General features: G+C 46.8%; 1 protein-coding gene across 1 annotated transcript; it reads left to right on the forward strand.

Moving 5' to 3' along the window:
• Nucleotides 1-1321: 1321 nt before the first annotated feature.
• On the forward strand, nt 1322-23406 carry LBHD2 (LBH domain containing 2). The gene is made up of 5 exons (XM_074908706.1): nt 1322-1494; nt 10543-10645; nt 14877-14967; nt 18794-19007; nt 20145-23406. The coding sequence occupies exons 3-5, from the start codon at nt 14878-14880 to the stop codon at nt 20219-20221; spliced, it is 381 nt and encodes a 126-aa protein (XP_074764807.1). The 5' UTR covers nt 1322-1494; nt 10543-10645; nt 14877; the 3' UTR covers nt 20222-23406.
• Nucleotides 23407-23824: the final 418 nt, after the last annotated feature.

Consider the following 23824-nt stretch of genomic DNA (forward strand, 5'->3'; position numbering starts at 1 on the left):
CCCACCAGCCAAGCATGAATCACCCTGAAATGGAGGCCGAGCTCCTTGTCTCCTCACAACTCAATGTTAGCCCGAGCAGAAGAGATCAAAGAGGAGGTTATACATCCATCACCTGCTCTTCCCCCGCCTGCAGCCATGCCGTGCCATGCCATGCCATGCCGAGCCACCCCGGGTGCTCTGCAGACCCTGGGCCCGCCGCGCCTGCTGGCGCTGGTTCCACAGGACCTCACACGGTCCAAATGGTGGAAGGGGCACCCGTGGCTGACACCCACCTCCCCTTCAGTGCCCACGCTGCTCCATCGTGCAGGAAGTGCTGCTCTTGGGAAAGGCACCAGGGGAGGCCAGTTCCAGCAGCTGTAGTGCATGTCCAGCAGCCCTCGGAGACCCACTTCCCCCGGGGCCAAGAGAAGAGGGGACCCCCACAGCTGCATCTCTGCCGGCTGAACCCGCAGCTCCGATCGCTGGGCACGCAGAGGGAGAGGAGCAGGTCTCGGCCCCCCTCGCACCCCCCAGCGCCTGCACTTGAGCTGCTTCCCGGGGGGGTGCCCAGCAGCAGGGAGGACCATGCACCTTCGTAGAGCCCTCAGGGCCGTGTCACCCCAACGCTTCTTCCCAGGATCTTGTGGCGAGAGTGCCTCACCCCACCGCGGCGTTCTCTGCCTCCTTCCCCAGCATCACAAGTACAAGCAGAGCTGCGAAGGCTCCCCTGGCAGCCTCTCTCCAGGGGGTTCGAGGTGGGCTCCCTGCCAGCCCCCGGCAGGGGGGAGCCCCTGACACAGCCCCACATCGTCTGCCTGCCAGCCCGGCTCTGCAGCCGCTCCGGACAAGGTGGTGACCGGACGCTGCCCACAGGAGAGTGTGTCCCTGCCGGGGGCAGGGGATGCAGCTCGGAAACTCACCCTGGGGTGAAGCACCCGCACCCCCACCCCCCCACCCCCCCCTTCCTAAGAATCTCCCCAAAAAGAACAACAAAAAAAGTTTGTCCTCCCGAATTCAGCATTTTCTCAGCAGGGACTGCTGCGGGGAGGGGTCGGGAGCCCCGTGTCAACCCCACACCCGCGAGCAGGGCGAGGGGGGGGATCCGTTCCAGGAGAGCGTCCCCTCCCGGGTCCCCTGTCCCGCGCGGGGGCCTGGGCTGGGTGGGGCCCCGCGGTTCCACGCGTGGCCGCAGAAAGTGCGGGGACAGCGAGCGCTGCCGGCCGCACCGCCCCCCCCTCCGCGGGGCGGCCCGGGGCGCGGCGGGGGGCCGAGCCGTGCCGAGCCGTGCCGGGGGGGCCGGGGCTGCGCGCCGCCCCGCCGGCTCTGCCGGGGGAGTGGTTTCCCCGCGCTGGCACGGCGGGGCCGGTCTGCGGGCGGGGAGGTGCCGCGGCGGCGGCGGTGCCAGCGCCCGGCCCGGGAGGATGCGGACGCGCTGACGGAGCTGCCGGCTCCCCTCTGCCGCCGTGCATGGGCGGCGGGCGGCTGCCGCCTCGCCTCGCCTCGCCTGCCCCGCCGGTGAGCCGGGACGGGGGACGGGGGGGTCTCCGCCGGGCTCGGGGGAGGTGCGGGTGGCGGGGTCCGGCGGCAGCCCGCGGAAGGGCCGCCACCTGTAAGTGCTCCGCTTGCTGCCCCGCGGCGGCGGGACGCAGCTGCCCGGGGCCGGGCCGCCGCGGGGCAGCGGAGCCGGCGGCCGGGGCGGGCGGGGAGCGGGGAGCGGAGCCGGAGCCGGAGCCGGCCGAGCGCGGTCCGGGAAAAGTGTTTCACTTCCCCGCCCGGTTGCGGGGAGTTACGAGGGGAGGCAGGGCAGAACGTGCGCCTCTGCGATGGTTGGTTCTCCAGATGATTTTATTTTTGAGGAAAGGATGTTAAGGAGAATTCACTGAAAAACGGGCTCTCCTTTAAAAAAACCCCACCCGAGCCTTTCGGCAGCCGAAAGGGCTGTGTGAAGGAATCCTGGTGAATGAGCGTAGCACCGAGGGAGTTGTTGGTTTGTGATCTGCGATCGCCTTAGCTGTTCGTTTGGGGGTTTTTTTGGTTTTTTTTTTTTTTTTTTTGAGGCGAGGAAGCGGGTAACAAAGCGCAAGTTTAAGACAATGATGCTTTTGCTTTCAGTCTATCGGTAAAAGAACACTGAAATCCTGCTTTTTCTATCAGGTAGCAAATACCGTGCATATGGTTACTTGTAGAGAAAGAAAGAGCCTACTTTGCTCTGTAAATGAGGACTATGTTTCACTCTGAGCAAGGGGTGTGAATATTTTCCTGCTGCCAAATGAACATACCACAAAAATTTTCTTGTCATTTGGGACAGAGCTGTGTTTGTAGATCTCTGAATGTGCCTACAGTCGAGGAGGGGAGTTAGGTTAGCCTGGATGTAGCATTAATCCCTCAAGCCACAATAAGCGATATACAGAGAGAAATTTGTTTCCATTAGTTTTTTCCTGACTGAGATCTTTACTTCAGTCGTATAGTCAGTGGTACAGTGAAGGGAGACCTCTTGGCTATAGTTTCAAATCCTGCTGAAGGACCCAGAAGTTGGTGTTCAACGTCTGTCCCGTAGCCTGGCTCTCAGCACAATGCCTCCTTATGCGTAGCCTGAAAATGAAGGTGAAACGGGGAAATCTGCCTACACACAACCAGGCTCAAGCCAGTGTTTTCCATCTCTTAGATTTAATGAGCAACAAATTTTGTGCCCAGAAAAGAATCCAGCTCACAGCTCAGGATTTTGATAATTAATATTCCATTTTAAAACATGTTTTCAGAGTCAACATTATGATAACAGAAAACAAGCAAAGAGGGAATGACTTGACCTGGTTTCCTTGCTTTACCGATCTAGCCTGACAATTTGTCAATCAAGTGGAATTTCCTCTAACGTCTCTGGTACATTACTTTAGCAGAAGAAATGAGTGTGCAAATATAGTCACTACTTTCCCTTCCTTCTCACAATGATCTCTTTGTATTAAGCAACAGGCTTTTGCATAGATCAGGTATCAACCCCACAGTGTCACAGGCTGAAATTAATCCTTCTCACTCATTTCTGAAATTATGTCCCTGTGCTTGAGCCTATTTAATCATATCTGTCTATTTTGGAGGTGTCAGTCAGAGAAGCTTTGATCCAGGGCAGATCCTATGGCATGTAAGGCAGGAGGAGCCCTGCCAGGACTTCAAGGAGACTAGCATCTGCCTCAGCAACAGCCCTTCCCTTTGCTCCTCAGGCATGTGTACATTCTCTAGAAAAATCTGTAAATGAATTTATTTCCTGTATTTTTGGTCTTCAAAGGAAGGCTTTATTGCAGTCCCCAGGAAAACTGTTGACCGGTAACAGTGAGGTAGAATGAAGAAGACTGATTGTTACCTTAAGGTCCTTAAGTCCCCTGTTTCAGCCCTTGTCCCTCTTCGATCGCAAGTCCTTAGGGGCTGGGATCACCTCTCCTTCACGGTATGGGGAGAGTGTGACCAGTACCATCCTCTGCTGAGCAGATACCAGTGCTGGAAGAAGCTCTGGTCCAGCAGGACAACCACCTGCTCTCATCAGGGTGCATTGACTGATCCCACAGTGTTTTGCCCTATAGTGCCCATGTCCGCATAGGACTACGAGAAAATAGTTCAAGTCCAGCTCCTCTGATGAGACCACTGCAACTTCTGTAAGATGTAACCTGAATTTTCAGCTGAGTCCTGTCTCTGAGATGTACACACATAAACTGCCACTGGGCAGATATTTAGGAGACCTCTAGATCTGGAAGGTGAATTATAATTGGTTGTCAGGAAGACTCATAGACTTATTAATGCATGTTGCTCTCAGTGTTACTGAGTCATTCCAAAAAAAAAAAAAAAACACCCATACTGCATTTTTATTTTTTAAATAATTTCTTTATTTTAGCTATGTGTTGTCCTCACCCTCCATTGTGCCCATTCCTGCTGCGATAGCACGTGGTGTTCTCATATCTTCCATCTCAGGCCAGGCAACTTCCCATACTTGGAAATTCAATTAAGGTGACAGTTTTAATTCCTAGAGAAAAGAACACATCTCTGGTGTTAGGTTGTGATGTTGTGACACCTGCAGTTGTGCTGTTAATTACCAAGAGGGAACATTAAAAGTCTCTTCATTGTTCTCTTAGGAGTGTCTGGTGGGTGTTTGTTTGCTTGTTTTTGAAATCTAACACTTCTGCTGTGTTGGCTTTACTAAATTCTCTACTAACTAAATAATATTGCATCGTATTATAGCACTGATAGCACTGTATTCTAATTTCCCCAAAGTTACAAGGAAAGAACTAGTTTATCTTTTAAGTAAATACTGTTCTACCTGACCATACATAATCTCCTATCCTATTCTGTTACCCAGAAATGAGCCCAGTGATAGACTGTCCAGAGTATTCTTTCACAGTACCAGAGACATCGGACATTTTGCAATCCATTTCCCATGACACTTCCATCTAAGAATCACCTACTCTGTGTTGATGCTCTAAGATGTGTTTTTTCCCTTTCACCTTCTGCTCGAGGGACTATGGCCTGAATTCAGGACCATCCAGAAATACCCAGGGAATAGTAGAAAGAAGCACAGGAAGCCAGTTTTCATCTGTCACTAATTTCCACAGGTGCTGTAAGGTGAGGGACAATCGTGGCGTGAAATATGAGGGATGAGAGAATTGTCATCTTCCAGAGAAGATCCTAGAAACAAAACCATTTCTTTCTGAGACACTTTAGTAATGGTTGCTCTGAGTTAGAAGGAATTATATACTTATTTGTAAGGTGCTGCCTTCATAAGGTTGTTTTGAGAAACTGAAGCCAATGCAAGGTTCACTCTGTGAGCAGAGCTCAGAAACACTCTGCTCAGCACAGGCATTTCTGATCCCAAAAGCACATTCTCAGATGAGAATATTTGCACCGCTAAAAACATTTAACAGCTTCTTGAGGCTTATCTCTAATTTTGATGAGGCTGTTTTTTGAATGAGGTCCTCTCACATCAATTAGCTGCTGAATACAATGTAAAAAAAAAAAAAAACAAACCCACAACTTTCTTTTGGTGGATGGTTCCATGAGGACTCTGTGGAGATTTCCATGATACCAAGGTCTACCAGCATTCAGAGGAGCTGGCTTAGTCATTCTTCCCATCTGCTCTGCTTCTTCCTCCCTCCATTGCTCTGCACATGCTTCCTGACTGTCTGCTCCTCATCCCTATCTCCGAGCATCCTGGCTGACTGCCCCGCTCTCCTCCCTTGCCGTACCTATCCCTTGTGGCATCTTCTGCGAGAAAGCTCAGGTAGTTTAGTGCTGAGATCAAAGAGCTGAAATAAATGAGCTTCTAAAAGCAGCCAGGAAAAGGAAAAGGAAAAAGAAAAAAGAAAAACCCGTCAAGTAGCAAGTAGCATTGCAAACATCATTTGCAAATAGTTTCAGTTAAATCACCCCAAATCATGAGATTGCTTTAAAAATTGTGATAGCTAGGCACATTTTAGTTCTTTTTCCTTCATCTTAGTCAATTTTCTAGCTCCTTTTTGCAAACAGGGCCAATAGGAACTTGGACAAGTACAACAAACTGGAAACTGAGAAGCTGGGGATGTCAGAAGAACAACGGTTCCCTAATGCCTCACTGTGCAACACCAGGAGTCAAGGAAGCTGAGTTAGAGTGACCTGCCAGTACTATGCCCTTTGTGAGCCCGTGTTTTCTAGTGTTGGTAGTCCACAGATGAGTGTTTGAGAAATTCCCCAGGGTGATATTTACCCCAGTAGCTTCTTTGGAGCAGGAACAGTAAAAACTGCAGCTCGCTGTGAAGTTAGCGGTGAGAGGCAGCATGGTCTGGAAATAGCAGCCTCCTACCCCTTTTCGCTTTCCCCAACTACGTGCTGTGTCTCATGCTAAAATGCCTGCTCCTCCACATCGGGAGTCATTTCATCTTGCTGCTTCCTGAGAGAGATCAACATCTTCTACAGAGCACACGCTGCCAAGGAGAGGAAGGCAGCTTTGGCCTGCGGAGAGCAGAACTCAAGTACTGCGTGGGTGGCCAAAGACAAGAGCTTCTGAAATGAGGGAACAGAACAGATCTCTAATCTCCAGACTCTGACACATATCACACTTTTCTCAGTTGCTTAGGAAAGAGATTTGCATCCAAAAAGAAGTGGGAGGTTTAAATAGGAGTTCATACACACGCGCATTTATCTTCTGTGGTCCATGCGGTAATTTACATTTCGCTAGTCCCATGGAATCCACAACACTTCATAAAGTGCATCCATTACAAGTGTGCAACCAGGGGAAACAAAGAAGCTGTCCAAGTTCCTATCCACAGTGTCCAAAAGCTGAGCTCAGTAGGCAGTCATGGAAATTGGAGGCTGCAGGGTGTCACTGAGGTAAGTGCTTATTTTGGGTTGTGCCAAGATGCTGAAGCTGGTGTCCCACCCTCAGCAGAGGTAGTGGGCATGGTTCTGCATATGGATGGCCCAGGACACCTCTGTGGCCTGCAGCACTGCAGGGCCTAAGCCATAGCTCCATCCTCCTAGGACACTAAGGCGTAGAAAAGTTGGATCCACAGAAGCACCTGGCCCTAGAGGATGCCAACTGAGATTTCATGGCAGGGACGTGCACCTTCTGGTACCGTGTGAGCAGCCCCTTCATGGCTTCATCTGCCACAACCATAGCTCTGTCCTAGATCTCCCACTCATCCACCCTGGCTGAACTGACAGCCCGATCTGCTGCAGCAAAGTGGCCCAAATAAGGCACCCTTTCTTCTAGGTGGAAAAATCTCCTTGGGCCTGTTTGTTTATTGGGAATCGCTGAGCAGGGTTTACTGTGTCATGTCGAAATTTTCCACTTCACAAAAATCAAGCAGTAGACCATTGCTCCTCCTGCCTAACACCATTCTTATGCATGCCCTGTCCCAATTTTCCTTGTAATCAATAGCAGGGGGTTCTTTTTGTAGCACACACAAAGACTAGACTTCTTGAATGAAGAAAAGTTTGCATTTATCCAGAGGCTTTAGTAGGGTGAAACGGGGGGGACCGGACGCCCAAGGCTGAACTCCTGGTTTGTTTGAGGCACTATCTGAAATCAGTGGGAACCGCATGTGCTGCAGTTGCATGGGCAAGCTCCCAGAGCTCGGTCTTTACAGTCTTCCTGCACACAAGGCTGAGCCTGCAGAGCTGTGTGGGGGATGTCTCTCCACCATAATTTAAATACAGGGCTGGTAACGTCCCTGGGAATATCCCATTGAAGTAAGAAGGGGAAGGCTCCTGTTTCTGTGGTGCCAGAAAAATGATAAATTGGCACCTGGAGCAGTGGTTCCAGGCCAATTTCTACCACCTATCTACACTTATTTGTTAGAAGGTGTACCTTCAATGTAGTATTGTTAGGCTGTTATCATAATATATCCATGAGTGCTCAGTGAGGGACCGATGAACTCGGGAAGCCTGGGGCGGGGAGGAGGCTGTCCCGCAGCCCCTGCTAATCAGGGGCTGTCCCATCAGCCCTGGCACCCTGAGGTCAGGTCTCCCTCTGCCACCCAGTTGTCTCCAACACTGTGGCTGCTGGGAGAGGAGGGGTGATGCTTTCAGAGTAGAAGGCATCTCTAAATAAAAGTGACCTGGTGTTGGAGGTGCTCTGCCTCCCGAGGAAGCATTCAAGGCTCAGCACCTCTGAAACATGGGGCTCCTTTTTCCATCTGCAGGCTGCTAGGACTGCAACCTGTGGCCAGTTCCTATTTCTGTTTTGCCTGATGAAGTGCACTCATCTTAAAAACATCTACTTTGCAATTCACAGTGGATTTATTCCAAGGAAAGACCTCTGCTGCTGTGCATGGTAGAGTCCTCTCCCTGCATGGCAAGGCCAAGCACGACACAGGAGAGACAGCCAGGCCAGGCCTCCCACACACCCCAGCTGGCCAGAATTGCTGCACAACATCGCGCTTCTGCTCCCTGGCGCCTGTTGTCCTCCTGTGGGTGGTAAGACCACCCCACCGTGACAGACCATGTCCTTGTGGTGTAGAAACTCCAAATACACAATGTGTCCAGGATGCTTTCCAAAGTGGGAGAGAAGCCCAGAGAGCACCTTTCGGTACCTGGGCTTTTGGCCAAGCAGCACAGGTGGAAATCCATCCGTTTGTGTGGGGTGGGAGGCTGAAGGCCCTTGATCTAGCAAAGGGGCCACCAGTGTAGGATTGCTTGGTCTCACTGTTGGAACAAGCTCTCTTATCATTCCCTTGGTTGTATCTCCTCACACGTCGCTTGGTGCTACAGCTCCTAAAGAAGTAGGACTTGGAGTAGTCCCTAAATCAACTGTTCTTTACTGGGAGGTGTAGCAGGGCTCTCCAAGCCCAGAGGAGGGATGGACAGGCAGCATCACTGGTTTCTGAGACTGGAGACTTCTTGTTTCTGTTAGTAGCAGCACAACTGTGTTGGTACTCCTGGAGCCAGAGAAGAAACTGATTATCAAGCTGAGGCAAAGGAGGGCAAGTTATTTTGGGGGTAGAAGAGGGTTAGGTTGGGAGAGGCTGCATTGGGTAATGGGGTCCAGACTGGGCTAATCAGCAAAACAGCAAAGGTGGGTAAAAGTAAGAAGGGATGAGAAGAGAAAGGCTTTACTCAAGTGATTTCCAGACTGTTTCTACTGCAGTAAAGGCTTGTTGCATGGTCTCGGTAGCCATGCCTTGTTTTTAGAAGATTAAGCAGTATCACAAAAGGAAGGGTATTAGTTTATGTTTCCTCTAGTGTCAGCCAAAGAAGACAATCACATCTATTAGGTAGATAAAGTGAGTATTTCCTCTTCAGAGAATAAATGCGTTCTGGTAGTTTTATACACTGGAAACACTGAACTCTTCAACAGTCTTGAACTGGGAAGAAGTTTTTCTGGTTTTAAATATGGCTGTGGAGCTGGGCAAAGGGACTTCTTCCATGCTGCAGTCCTTAAGTGATTTTCTTTTTATTACAGCTGAGTTCTAGGGGCTGACATCTGCTCTCAAACACTGCATGCACCATAGGACAGACTTGCCCAAAACATTGGAGAGGAGATTGGTTTTGGATCATTTCAATCCAGAAGTCCTTTGCTGAGACTGGAAAAGCAATGGATGTGGGTTTAATTCATTCAGTACTGCATGGATCCTTACATACCTCCGAAGATGCCTCTAAACAGAAACTGGCCTGGCTTGGATTCCAACCAGTGGCCATGTGGTGCCTGGTCCGTTATCTCTTATACCATTTTGTCTCTCGTTACTACATCCAGTCTTTTCTAAAGGAGGGATTGGAGGTAGACAAGTTCGTGATGAATTTTCATAGGCTTAATAGTAGTGGTTTTGTAATGGGCAGTGGGATAAAAATCTTCTTCCCAGAGTATTGGTTAACGTGGTATATCTGGTTTCCATACAAGAGACAAGCACTGAGTGTAGTCAGGAATTTTTAAGGGACAAAAAATTAGCATCTCTGAAGTTGGTTTGATTATTGGTTAGGAAGGAAAATTGCTAGAGAAGAATTAAACCTTCTGAATTGAATTCTGGGGATGGAGATGTGATTTCCTGCTTCCCTAATTTGCAGTAAGCATGGCCTGTGGCATGAGAAGAAACTCCAGAATGCAATGCACGTTTTTTCCTCTGTCACTGTTTTTGAATAAAATCAGTGTGCAGTTAATCCAGTGTTATAAATCTTGGTAGGAAGGCTTCCAGAGCAGGTAGATTTGTTTAATCACTTGGGCTGGAATCCAAACCACTGGAGGATATAAAATATATACACTAGTGCCATTCACTTCACTGAAAACACCTTTTTCCCGTCCAAGGAAATAGCTGTGGCTGGCATGAATATATATTTGGCAAGCTGTAGAGCTAAACAAATTTCTCAGAAAATCATCTTTGGCCAAGATACTGACTATATTTCAGCACTGTAACTCCTCAAGCTCTTCAGCTAAGACTTTCTGACAGAGTAGTCATCAGAAATCAGTGATTCACACTTTGAAATGGTGGGATCCTCACCTCTGCTCACCAAGCTCCCTGTCTTGATACCAGTCAGAGTATTACCTTCGGTTTGGAATAGACCTTTGCAAAAATCCCATCTCCTGTGGTATCTGAAAGAAATGTGCAGTAGTGTAACGCTAAGATATCCTTCTTTCAGCATCTTTTGCCTTCTTTGTGTCTTGACCAGTAGCTTCTTGAGCAGGAATCTCATTCTTTGATGTTTTGAACTGTGTCTCACTAAGCACACTGATCCTGCCAAATAAGGGTATACATTTTTATTCTGCTTTTCCAACTATCATCAAAATTCCTGTATGGGAGAATTTCAGAGTGTCCCAGTTTCAGCAGTTTTTATAAAGCTTACACTAAGGAATAAGATGTAGCATCACAAAAAGAGTCAGATTGTAAGGTATTTCAGCTAAGCTTTGGGTGTTTTCAGAACATTAATTGCCTTGGTAATTCACAAGGTATACTACGAGCTGCATCCTTAGTGAGATCAAGTCACATCTGGCATAGAAAAATTATACAGGCCTTCAAAGTAGGAGTTTCTGCAGCAAATTTTCAGTAGTATTCTCTCACTGGTCACTGTGAGCGTTGTCACTTTGTCAGCATGCTCTGACTGTTGTATTGTCTCTTTCAGGTGTTTTTAGGATTTGACAGAGTTTGCACTACACTTCATCAACGACGTGAACGCCTGCAGCAAGGACAGTTTTTGGAAGTGACATCTGTTGATGTGATTGAAGGTAACATGCTCTCTTCTGCCATTGCCCTGGAGTTGCTGGTTATCCCCCACAGAGCCTCATGCTCTGGTCGGGCATCCCCTTTTGCTGTCATCCTGGTTCATGAGGTGAGAGCAGGATCAGGCCTCAGTTTGGTGCGTGTCTGAGCATCTTCCAGGTTGATCCTTGCTTCAGATAACAACTCTTCCTAACAGTGGTTCAGCCTGTCCCATAAAATGTGGTTTTGCCCCTCTTCTTAAGGAAATCTTTGCTTGTGTCATGCAACCTGCCTGTTTTCCGTAGCCACGTAAGCACTTCACGTTTTTGAATCCTGAAGCTGGTTTTCATTCAAACACTGTTTTGCCACCAGGAATTTCACAGGTCAGTTTTGCCCTCTGTTCAAAACCTAAAATAAAAATATCTGTATTGTTTCTGAGTACTTTCTCATGGTAGGTGGTTTAGCACTTGTCAACTTATATATTGCTCTGTATGTTACTAACCTTGTTAGTGCCATCACAAACAGCAGAAAGCAAGCTGTGCTTTTGCTCCATGCCCCTGGAAAAAGATCAGCATACTGTGGTCCTGAAACTGCAGCAGTTGCATTTAAGATAATCTTCTCTAAATGTAGTTTTCTCACAGAAAAGCAGGAACAGATTTTGCTCTTTTGCTCCTAATTGGTGTATTTGTGCTTAATTAAACCTAGGGGAAGTAAATGCATTTCTTAATTCACTGCCACAGGAATTTTAAGGTTCAGAGTAGGTGACTCATCCACCAGAACAGAATTTATTTGTTTGTAAATGCTATTTGTTGCCTTGTTTTGCATCACTATGGCTAGTGTATGTCATTGGTGATATTAGCATCTACCGTACATAAAATGGATGCAAGACCAAATTTAAGAGATGTAGTTCTTATAACAATTGGCTTGTATCAGCCACTTTTTTGTTGTGTGTTAGTATACCTCACATAAAAGCAGCACTAAAAGTGGCTCAATATTTTTCCATCAAAACTGGCTGAAAATTAAAAAATTCCTCCTGCACGTAAATCATATCATAGTTAAAAAAGCCCTAAGTAGCTACCAAACCCTTTTTTCAGATTCTGTGGCTTTATAAACAATTCAGTGATGTCCTACAGGTGATTTTGAAGTTTCAGATTAAATGATTTGCAGTGGCATTCTCATTTATTTTACTTCTAGTTATTTTTAGCATTAAATACCTAGTTAAGCTTGTTAGAAGCATCACTGCTTTCACAGCCCATATAGATTTTTCTGCTTTCCTTTACTGTTTCTAAGTGGAGACTGAGAACAATTAATTTATTCCCGTTAAAGCCTAATTCTTTTGCCAAATGCATGGCTCCATGTTCTTTTCTGAAACACATCAAGTACAATCACTTCTGCCATCCTATTCAATCAAAGTCTTAAGTTGCATGGATTTTATGAAATGGCCTGGGCTTCAGCAGCTTGGGAGCTGATTCACTGAGGCATCTGCTGTAACACTGGCAGGACTGTCACCATTTTCCTAGCCAGAATCATTTGTCTTTGTCATTTAGAAATAATCTGCGGGGTGTAATGTGGTCTTAGGGAAGCACGGAGCCCCTTATTGCTCAATAATAGAATTTCATGAGGTCTTAACAACATCTTTGAGCTCATATGACACATTTGACAGTGTGTGTGTGGATGTATATCTCTAATGTCCCAAGGAACAAGGACAAAGAAGTGTTTTAAACACTTAGTATGTATTGAAAGGCTGCTAAAATAAGCTAGCCAGATGTGGGCAACTGCAGGAGTCTGCTGCTGGCTAGTGGAGACCAACCCCCAGGACATATATCAGTGGGATATGACTTCTCCATGGTAGCCAAGCCCAAGACTTCATGAATCCCGGCCCCCCACAAAGCCTCCAATATTATTTCCATCCAGACACACACTTCCTCCCTGCAATCTAGGACAGCTGGGAATGGGGCACCGAACCCCAAAAAGGATCCAAAAAGAAAGATACTCATCTTGGACATGGTCAGAGCAGTGGGCCCCGTGCTCTTCCCGGCTGGGTCTGGCTAACAGGCAGTGTGAAAGCCCCCCAGACCAACTCTTCCTGTTGGAGTGTGAGAGCAGGCTCCTGCTATGGCTCAGCATGGTCATCCTCAGAGGCAGTGCTGGCGGGGCAGCAGGAGGGATGCAGAAGGGTCCCTCTGGGACAAAGGGAGAGACGAGGATGAGGACAGGGAAAAAAAGCAAGAACTGCATGAGCACCAGTGGTGATCAGTGAGAGGAGGCAATGGAGGGAGTGCTGCTTTCCTTTTGGGCAAGGCAGGACCCAAGGGCACAGCTCTGTCCTTTAAACACCGTCTCAGGTGGCATGAACAGGTAGCACAGCTGGGCCCATGATCACCACTCCAGGAAAGGGTCTCCTTTCCTGTGCTGTCATCCATGGGTGCCAAGTGGTATGGCCTGCTGGATGCTGCATGAATAAAAGCACGTGTTGAGAAAATAAATGTATTTTACTGATTAAGTGATTGTGGTGCCCTGATGTGGTGTCCCTGGGGAGGGGTACAGGTCTGAGCAAGGGCAGAGTGCTCAAATCTCTCTTCCGAGAGGACAGAATTTGTCCCTTTTCTACTGTGCCATGTCTCTGGGAGGATTCAGGCTGTGTAAGCAGGGGGATGCCCAGGTCAGGGGTTTGGTTCGGCCTCTTGCTGAGTTTCAGAGCCTGGTTTCAGAGCCTCCTGTTGTGTGTGTGTTTACCAGGAAACGTGCTGTTTAATTCAGCATTGGTTGGGTCCAAGGCTGGCGCTTCGGGGCTTTTCCGGAAGCTGATGGATATCTATGGAGTCGGGTCCTGGCCCGTTGAGCTCAAGCGTCTCCTGGGTCTGCTGTGCTCTTTTTTAAATGTGATGCAGTGGGAGTGAAAGTCTCTGCGATATCACGCTGCTCTTGCTACAGCTAATTAAAGTCATTGTGAAGGGTTTTGTAGTAATTGCAGATATTGTAAAATTTAGTTTTGTGGGGTAATTGGTAATGTAAGCCTGAAACAAGTTATCCTTCAGATGTTTTAGTTTGCATTTCTCAGTAGGAGCAGCGTTTACAAAGAAGGCTTTTGTGTGTGAAGCAGGACCAGAATTAATGGCAGCATTTAGTCGTGCCTAAAGAGTGCTTGCTGTGGCAGGGCGATGTAATTGAGGATGCCTACATTCTGCCTGCCGCAGGAGGCTCTGGCAGCCAGTAGCTGCTGTACCTGACAAATGCCAGCTAGAGAGAGTGAAACGCCTGGGGCCAAAGCCGTCCAGGGCCGATGTATTCCCGTCCAAAATGAACACGGTCCCTTCAGTCTGTAGGTCAAACAGAGTGGTTCAGGCTCTGTTCACTCCTACGTGCTTAATACATGTTATGAAGTTTTCAGGCATCCTCAAATTTTTTCAATAGAATGCTATTCTATAAATCTCAAATGTGAGGAAATTCCTAATGCCATAGAGACATGCAGCGACCCAGCCATGGGCTGGGCTGAGCTCCCTGCAGTGAGGACTGCAGCCGGCTCTCAATCCCTCTGCTCCCGGGTGCTGAAGTGCCCAATGGAACAAGCAGAGTGCAAGGGCCAGCGCTGTAGTGCCTGCAGGGGGATGTTTAATGGGCACATAAGCAGCTAAGGTTCCTAAGTCCCTGTTTTAAATGGGATTTAGGTCCCAAACCTTCCCTGATGCATTTGGAAATCCCACTCAACACCTCTCTGAACACTCAGAGAAGTAAAGACTACTGAAAATCTGGCCCATAGACGCTGATACAGTTGATATGCCTGGAATTAACAGTTTAAAAAGAAGTGCTGGCTCATGACTAAATGGAAGAGACATCTGGGAAGAGCAAATATTGAAAATGTTATGAAGAATCAGAATGAGAATTTAATTCAAGGCTGATATTTCCATGAGTAACATTTTTTGATCAACAGATGCAATTTCTGAGCTCATATATCAGTAATAAACCATTTGCTGATAACATCGGAGGACTCCCATTTTCCTGCTGGTCTGGGACTCTATGAGGGTCCTCTCTGCTGTCCTGGGGAGCAGCTGGGGTTGATGCCCTGCTCTGTGTCATGGCATGTAGCAGTAGCAGTTGGCTTAGAGGGCCAGGGAAACGCTTCTTAGTGGCTGTTTAGAAAGGACAGTCTGTAACTCAGTTATTTTAACAAATATGAAAAGCCAATATCTTTTGTTAAATTAACTGTGGGGCTAAAGCTCAGAGCTGAGTTTTCCCATTCTGCTTTAATATTCACAGCATGACAGAGGTGATGAACACACGGGAACCGGTGATGGAGGAATTCGCACTCAGCCAGACTCCTGAGGAAGAAGGAGGCCCTTCAAGCCAGGTAACTTTAGAAAAACTGGAAAGTATCCTGAGTTGCTTTTCAAAAGCAATTTAATACAACCAATAACTGTCATATGTGTTGATGTTGAATCGCAGAGCATAGCTTCCAGAAGAACTAGCACTGAAATACATGTTTGATCCTACGTAGGTATTTTTAAAAGGTTCTTATTTTTAAAAGGTTCTGGCAGGAGGGTTCTGTCAGATTCCAGGTCTCCAGGGTACAGTAACAATGATACCCAGCCCCTGTGAGGATGCAGGAAAAGAGGCTGTCGCCAAGAGTTCAGAGCTGAGCAACCATGTGTGGTGAAGACATCCAGCCAATACTGTACCACAGCTTTTATACAGCCACCCTTGTAATGAGCTAAGTTTCCTTAGGCTCAGAGGGCGCTCCTTTTTTAGGAAAGAGACCATTTGAAATGACTGCGTAATTCACATAAATGGCTGTGGCACCATAGCAGCAGCACTGGTCGGGACCATTAGCTGGCAGGTGCAAGAGCACTTTCCGTCCCTGGCGGTCCCGCACACCCACTCACATACCCACCTGCAGTGCTGATTCCAGCAGGAGGGATCACGATGTCCTGAACCCCCCTTTGTGACAACCCCCACACCCCTGTTTGTGCTCTGTGGTTGTGCTCATGACTCTCAGTGACGCTGCCAGGGACAAACTACCTAAATGTGTCCTGGTGGACCTGAGCTGCTCCTCAACACAAGGTGTATGATTGTAAGCAGGCTCAAAAAGCTACTCTAGGAGAAGCCTATTGCAGATTGAAGTAAAATATTTGGAAGCCAGGGAATTCAGAACTGAAATTTTGCAAATTTGAAATCACTGTGCATGCAGTGAAAGATTATATGCAATTAAAGAGTGTACCATAGGCTTTCTCATGCCACACTGACCACACAGGATAGGTGCTGCTTACTCAGAGCACATTTTCAAAATTCTCTTTCCTCTTTCACTGAGTCTCAGGTTTTCAATACTGTGTTAGTGTACACTGCCCAAACCCTGTGCCAGCTCTGACTCCACCTATGCGTTTAGGACTGTTCTATGGTGCCCTTGAGCATATGATCCAGAGGTTTTCCCCCAGCTCCTTTACCCTTCCCCTCTGGGAGAAGGTGGTACCATCCCCATTTTAGTGATGACCACCCAAGGCAAAAAAACAAAAAGAAATGAGAGGTAGTGCAAAGTCAGTGACTCAGTAGGAAAACTAGGTTTCTTCCAGCAACTTCCAAGCACTCTGGCCAGGAGACTGGTCCTTCTCTTCCTGCAGTCTCCTGCCCACTCGTCACACACTCCAGCTTCCGCAGAAAAACACAGTGAGGCCCGACAGGCAGCTCTGCTTCCTGCCAGTCCTGACTCATTTCTGGAGGGACGTGGTAAATACTGGGCTCTGGTGGAAAAACACATGAGATTGGTGTGAGAAAAGACCATATGAGAATGACACAAACAAAAATAGCCAAGTTGAGGCTGCACAGGTGCCTTACCTAAATTTTGTTGCAGCCATAATAATTGGCTTTTAGCACATTTTTAGATCAGTGTGTGTCATTTCCTAGAGCTTCAGAAAGCAGATTAAAAAGCAGAAATTTTGTTGCATTGGATCCCCCTATCCAGAGGTTGCCAGCAGGCTTGGGGACGGGGTGGCTGTCACACAGACCTCTGCCACCCAGGCAGTCTGAGCAGCAGCTGGGAAAAGAGGTCACTGTCGCCGGCATATGCAGCCCTGGGAGGAAATAAGGCAATTTGCTTACAATTTTATGACTGTTTTCTGCCAGCTGAGTTGTGAGACTCGGAGCTGGGCTCCACCATGGGTCTGAAGAAGAGTGCATTGCTACTTAGGGGTGTCTCTGGACCTGTCCTGGCCAAGGAGATTTTACCTTGTCTCATATTTGGAAATAGCTGGATTGTATTAGCAGCTTCTTAAAAATTCCTCCCAGTCAAGAGAGCTGCCATGAAAATGTCTTTACAAATTATAAACAGCTCAGGAGGATGCTGTGTAATGGGGAAGTTGGGGATCTTTTCTGATAGGCGCCATGAGTAGCATCACTTGACCAGGATGAGTTACACCCAACGCTCAGGGAGGCATTAGAAAGCTTTATCTTCAGTGATTCACTTGGTCTAGTTGAGCTGAAGGGGCTTTCTCACAAAAGAAATGTCTTCTTAATTATGTTTCACTTTGCAACACTAACAATAATATACAACATTTTTCACCTTCATGTAGATCTGCAAACAGTAATGAATCCCCACAACACTACCACAGGAGTGAGAACATGAGAATGAGAATTATTGTCCTTCTCCAAAAGTCAGATACAGGCATCACAGCAATGATAAAAATATGCTTGCTGCTTCCCAGACATAAAGGAAGAGAATTGCCCTTCCCAAGGGCTTGCCTCCCCATGCCAACTCTGATGCCAAGTGGGATGACTAAACCCTAAGCTCTTAGAGAGAGCAGCTACTGGGATGAAGGCTGCAAAAGCCATGGAACAAACATCTCCAGCGGGTTATGACACCCTCAGATCCCTGGCAATGTCCTGGGGGATGTGTCCACTTCTATGGTGATTAGGGACTATCTGCATGTTTCTGCCTGTGCTTGTAGCAGGAGCTGTGCTGAGACTGGCTCACATAACCAGCAGTGCTCAGTCTAACCAGAGACCCAGATTCAGTGGTCAATGTGTTGCAGATGTGTGGGGAGGTTCCCACCAGCACACAGCAAACCTGTGGAGGTGCCTGGAGTTAAACTGGGATGGTTCTTGCTCTGAACTCCTAATTCAGTCCTCTAGTCTGCACTTGATTTTATTGTTACAAATAAAATAAAGTAAAACTCAGCTAGCATGGAGAAATTTTCAGCCCATTAGTGCAGATATACAGAAGTTTGAGAAGCCAGGAGATAAGGTTTCAGTGAAGCAACAACAGAGTTTGTCTTATGTTAACATCCTGGAGGAGCTGGAATGGTTTTTAGCTCAAAAAAAAAAAACCCAAATACCCAACAACAGGAAAAAAAACCAATCCAAAACAAAGTACCCTGAGAGATTTAAATGAACCAGCAATGTTGAAAACAAGAAAGCACTTTTATGTGTTACAGTATCCTTCACTAAAAAGACCTAGTTCAGCTTCAATCTCTAATTGCTGAATAGTGTTTGACCTGCAGTTTCAATGTGACAAATCACAATAATAGCTAACACCATCATCTGTGTAAAGATGATCTCTGGAGCTACCTGTTTTGCATGAATGCATCATAAAATACAGTGCTTCACGTTATAGAAAATAGCTCTGCACAATGGTGGCTTCTGAATAAACTGTCACTGTGAGAAACCATGAATATCCTAACAGAGTAAAAGGACATCAGCCAGCAGAGCTGCAGCAGCTATTTAGCTTACTGTTACAGCCATGACCTTTGTGTCTTAAAAACCCACCAGAACTGAAACATGAGTGTTTGGCAAGAAAATAAATTTTGTCTCCTACGTCTCCATTTTTACTACACGTGTCAGATCACACAAGTCAAGGCAATCATCTGCCTGACACACTGGCGAGCAAAGTCGGCTCTTTGCCCAGGAAGGGACAGCATGTGCAGAGGAGAGTGTGCTGAGACCTTGGACCCTCTGCACAGCATCTGGTCAGCAAGGAGCTGGATTCACCTGCTTTTGAAATCCTCCCTGTGCAGGATTCTTGCCCTGCACCAGTTTGAAGGGGGTTTTTGATGGATGTGGGAGTGCATTTCAAATGTAGAAAGGATGCTAAAATGGAGCATGTACTCTACTTGCTCTGAATATGCATCCCTGGGCAAGGCTTTGATGGGATTTCATCTCTCACAACACTTCCCCAAATGTCTTACCAGGCCTTCCCAGACTCACGTGAGAAGTACCCCAAGCTGTCCAAAAGACTGCCGTCAATTGTGGTGGAACCGACCGAGTCTGGGGAGGTGGAGAGCGGGGAGCTGCGCTGGCCTCCTGATGACCTGAAATCAGCAGAGGACAAGGGTCTTCATGGTGACCAAAGAGTCTGTGTCCAGCAGCAGCAGCAGCAGCAGCAGCAACAGATGGATCTGGAAGGTCTGAATGAGTAATTTTCATCCTTGTTCCCCACAGGAAAATAGCAGTTTCAGGCCATGCTGTGCACTGAAGTTAATTGTGAACCAAAGAGCAGTGGGTGCTTGAAGGTCCCAGAAACACCTGCACTGGAGAGGGAGTCCTGTGGACTGAAATTGTCCTTGTAGCTTTTGGGCACATGGTATTTTCACCTGCATCAGGTTCAGTGCTGGCCACTCACATGGCCAACGGGCAGTTTACTGCACATTAGCAGTTCCCTCTAAGTAACAGTAATCCTGTTCTATAGCACGTATCTACCTCTCCATCTCCTGGCCTAGAAGCAAAGTGTTTAACAGCTGCACATTTTCATAGCATCATGGTGTGCTGGCAAGACGTTAGTGTAGCAGGAGCTCACAAATATATAGATATGACTAGTAGTGTCACTGTAGGGTAAATATGGCTAAAGATAAGAGCTTGTTGCAGTGCAGCTTGCACAGGGAATGCTCCAGTGTGGAACTATTTTATTTATTTCAGGTTTTTTAATCTCAGTGCTCTCCTTTTCTCTTAAAGAGTGATTTCAGTGCACCAGCATTTGACACCTAAACTCCCAGAGACAGCAGCCAGGATGGGGTGCAAGAGGCACCTTCCCTTCCCTTTAAAGGGGCAATGACAAATAGTCTGATCATAAAGTGTCAAATCACCTGCTCTTCCAGTTGGTGTTTCTGAGTGGTGGCAACCACAGGGTTTGATCTTGCAAGAAGAAATATCAGCCAAATCTATGGGCTGACCTGCAGGTTGCACATTGTGGCCTCTGTGTCGGTTTTGTGCATTGATGTTAGGAATTGTTATGTCTTCAGGACTGAGGAATTGAGCAGATTTCACTAAGACAGCAGGTAGCCCACCCACTACAGTGGCTATCCATAGGGATCATCACCTCATCTCACTAATATCTATTCTGAGGTCTCAAGTCCCCTGTAAAATCAGACTGTGATACACTCAGAGTTCCCTGCTCCAGGCTTAACTACTGTTTGCAAGTAGAGCAAATTGCTCATGTCAAGTCTGGTCACCCTGATGGATCAACTGCCTGTTGGAGCAGGGAATCAAATGAAGGCTGTGGTACCTGTATGGGGAAATAAATACTGATGAGCCATTTCTTTGCAGACACTTTAGCGCACCCAGCTCAAGAAGTGGAAGACAGTACAGATACTCTGGAAAGTAGAACTGAAGAGGATGAGTAAGGACTCCATGGCCTCAGAAGTGAAACTTCATTTTGAACGTTGTTGGAAAGCTAACACACTCTGAAGACATGTCAAAGTAATCTGTATTTAAATCTGCAAGGGTTTTATTTAGTTAGTACCTGGTAAGAAGCATCTGGGCTTTAGAACTGTTCTTTTCAACATTTTGATTTTCAGGCTGGGATTCATATTATTTGTTTAGTTTTTCCTTGGGAAACAATGGGACGTGTTAGGAAAAATGAGATTATCAAGGAAAAAATGCTCCTAATTTCAATTAGCACATTTCATTGGTTTTACCTTTTTTGAGCAAGGCTGCTTTCAGGTATCAACAGCAGGACAAAGGGGTTACATTTCTACAGGAGGGATGTCTTAAATCTAAAACCTTTCTTGTTTTTAGCCATTTAAAACTAGCACTGTGATATTATGGACAATAGATGTAATATAATGTCACCATTTGATTTTGTAACTTTTGTATAGAGACGCAAGTGTAAGATTTGCCTCCAGGCTGTGGCCCCAGATCGGCCCAGAGCAGTTCTCTCCCTTTGGCTAACGTGTGCAAATTTGGATGAACCAGCCTTTTCTTAGCTGCCTTTTCAATAATGCTCAAGCCTCTCACTTTGCTGTACATTGACAAAGCGGATTAGCTAGTCGCTGGTGTTTGTGGAGTGAGGCTGTCTGTTGTAGGCTTGGTCGGGTGGATCGTGCTGTTTGTGCACTCTTCAGGCCCAGGTCCAACCGTGGCGTGGCGTGTGCTTTTCTCTCTTGAAGCCAACGAGATGGCTCCCGCTTCTGCCAGGGCTGGATTTGTCCCATCTTGTTAATAGAAATTGTTGTAACAATTCTTCTTTTGGTATGTTTTGTGTGTAACGTAGGTGCAGAGGCCCAGCTCTTCTTCCCTTGACCTGAGCCAGGCAGTGGTTGGGGGTGGGTGATGGGAGCTCCATAGCACAGCCCAAACCCGCCCTCCATTTTGCCTGATGCCAGGTCCTCTCTGAGTCACCCGCAGTAGGAGGGGGTGGAGGAGGGCCAGGTGGTGGGACACACCACTGCTGGCAGGAGCTCATGTGCTGAGGGGTGCCCTCACCTGCAGCGCAGCCCCCTTGGCTTTGCTTGCACAGCCACCTCCTGGAGACCAGAGCTCACAGTGGGACAAGCTGTCTCTGGACACCTTGGGCCTCCAGTGGATTTTCCTTGGGGATTTGGGGGCCATTTTGACAGGGGTGAACCCCTTTCTGCCCAGGGACCTCCCAGAGACTCCCTCCCACTGTCCCAGGAGAAGCAGCCATCTCGGCCCAAAATGCTACCCTTTGGATAGTGTTGGTGGAGATAGATAATGCATGTATTCAAAAGGGTTTGACTGTGTCAGTGATGAGTGTCCCGTAAGCTATGAAGTTGGCTTTCTCCGTCTTTGCAGGGCTGGATGGGGTCTGTACTTCCAATTAATGTTGCAGCCGGAAGAAGCCGCTTGCTGTAGGTGGAACGAAATAACAGGATTTCTTCCAGCATTAACTCTTAAGTTGACTTCCAAGTGCTTTCTTTTCTCCAGTAATAATTTTCTCTAAAGGCAACTTTTAATTGTGTGATAGTGGATAAAATTTACTGGCCAGATGTATTAATAAGTTTATACCTTCTTAGCAACCAAATTTAATATATTTACTTACAAAGAATTCTGTGCAATGAATGTTTAATACAAAAGAAAGAGACTATTTTACTTCAAAGCAACATTAATTTATGTACAAAACTATAGCTCATTATTTGAGGTGTTTGGGATTTAGGACCCTTTTTATAAGCAGTGTAGTATAGTATAATGTGATACTTAAGTTAAACTTTGCTCTCTCAACCTATGTAACAATCTATTTTGCCTTCTTGATGTAGACTTTATTACTTAACACTGTCACAGAATTATTTTGTTGGATGAGTGGGATTCTGGTCAGAGCACTGAATTTCACCAGAGTAACTGAAGGTTTCAAGAGCACCTCCTAAATCTGGCTGCTCTCCTTGTCACCCCCTTCACTGGTGACAGTGGTGAAGCCAACAAATCAAGAACAAGCTCAAGCTACGTGTTTGGGTAGCACACGAGCAGCAAGAGGAGGTCCCTGACTCGGACCTGTCTGCAGCTGGTCATGGCAGAAGGAGAGCCGTGCTGGCGAGGCAGCCGGGTGGATGCGAGGTGCTCTTTAAACGCTGCTTTTGCATCGATGGTCAAGAAGTTTTACAAAGCTCTGGGGGGAAAACAACGACGGTGACGACATATTTTTAGCTGTGTGATTTCCTTTCAATCTGCATCTGCCCAGCTCTGTGAGGAATGACGTTAGACATATCACTTAATTTGCTTTTTGCTTTATAAAAGGAAAAACAGTTGTTTGAAACACTTCCCCCAATTTTATGTGCTCTCTATCTGCTTTCAGACGCTCCCTCCCTTCCTGCTCTGGATAGCCCTTATCCTATTTCCACCTGAGGTCAATGGCACTTCCCTAAATAAGTTTCCCAAAGAAACAACAAAATTCTACATTCATCCTGAAAAAACGCCATGCAGCACTGCTTTTTTTCGTCCTATTACATAAAGCTGCAGCCCATATAGAAATGCCAGATTTCCTCCTTTCAGGCTAATTACTCCTGTCTTTCCTGTTCCCTCTTTTGCATTGCTCCCTTGAAGTATTTTACCTGAAGCAAATGGATGCTTCAAACTAAAGCTTTCTCCTAAAGCTGTTTGGCCTCAGTGTAACAAGCATGCAAAGCCAAACTCCTCCTCCCATTTTTATTTTTCTGAACATGGGCCAGAGGCCCTAAAATAGGAGAGCAAGATAGAGAGAAAATTGTTTTATACAAACAAGCTCTATTTATTCAACTTGCAGGTCTATGAATGTCCACTTACTTTGTCTGTGTGCAAGTGTTGTCTCTCTAATAAACTCAATAGTTGTTTTGTATTTTTTCTGGATTAAAAGCTTTGTAGAAACTAAAAAGGAAAAAAAAAAGACATTCAGTCATATTTTTCTAGTCTAGCTTGTAGAATATTTCATGTAGTGCAGAAAGGAAGTTTTATGGAGTAAGACATTGTTGGATTTTGCTCTATTTCAGTTCTTTCTAATTTTGTAAAATGCCACCTGTACATAATACTCAACTAATGTATGTATGTCCTGTAGATGTGTTACACCATTTAGCCTATTAAATGCCTATACTGGACCGATTAGAAGAAGTGGTGTGCCCACAGTGTCTTGGTTTAAAAATGCAAAGGATTATTTGTGGGGATGTGCAGATCCTGTCCTACCACTAATACAGGGGAACGAAGCCCACCCTAAGCCTGCCTTTGCCCTGTGGCATGGAAACACTCACAGTGACCATCCATCCCACATGCTCCTACACAGATACATTCAGATTTACATCAGTGGCAGTTGCCATCTCCATCTCTTTCCTTTGAGGCCTCCTTAGACCAGGCAGCTCAATGCTTACTGCTTCATTCTTGGGATTTTCTTGCTGCCCTGCTTGGCGCAGCCCCTTCGCCCTGGGTGGTACCCTGCCTTGCATGCTGTGCTTGCAACGAGCCAGTTGGCTCATCTTCATTCACCTTTTAATGCAATGCACATTTTAAACGTTTTCTTGAAAGGC

The sequence above is a fragment of the Athene noctua genome, chromosome 6, assembly GCF_965140245.1.
Source record: "Athene noctua chromosome 6, bAthNoc1.hap1.1, whole genome shotgun sequence".
NCBI classification, from domain to species: domain Eukaryota; kingdom Metazoa; phylum Chordata; class Aves; order Strigiformes; family Strigidae; genus Athene; species Athene noctua.

Excerpts from the sequence above, each read along its gene's own strand:
- LBHD2 (XM_074908706.1), top strand. The coding sequence starts at position 14,878 with ATGACAGAGGTGATGAACACACGGGAACCGGTGATGGAGGAATTCGCA. Across the intron at positions 14,968-18,793 it reads AAGGAGGCCCTTCAAGCCAG|GCCTTCCCAGACTCACGTGA; the intron begins GTAACTTTAGAA and ends ATGTCTTACCAG. Across the intron at positions 19,008-20,144 it reads GCAACAGATGGATCTGGAAG|ACACTTTAGCGCACCCAGCT; the intron begins GTCTGAATGAGT and ends ATTTCTTTGCAG.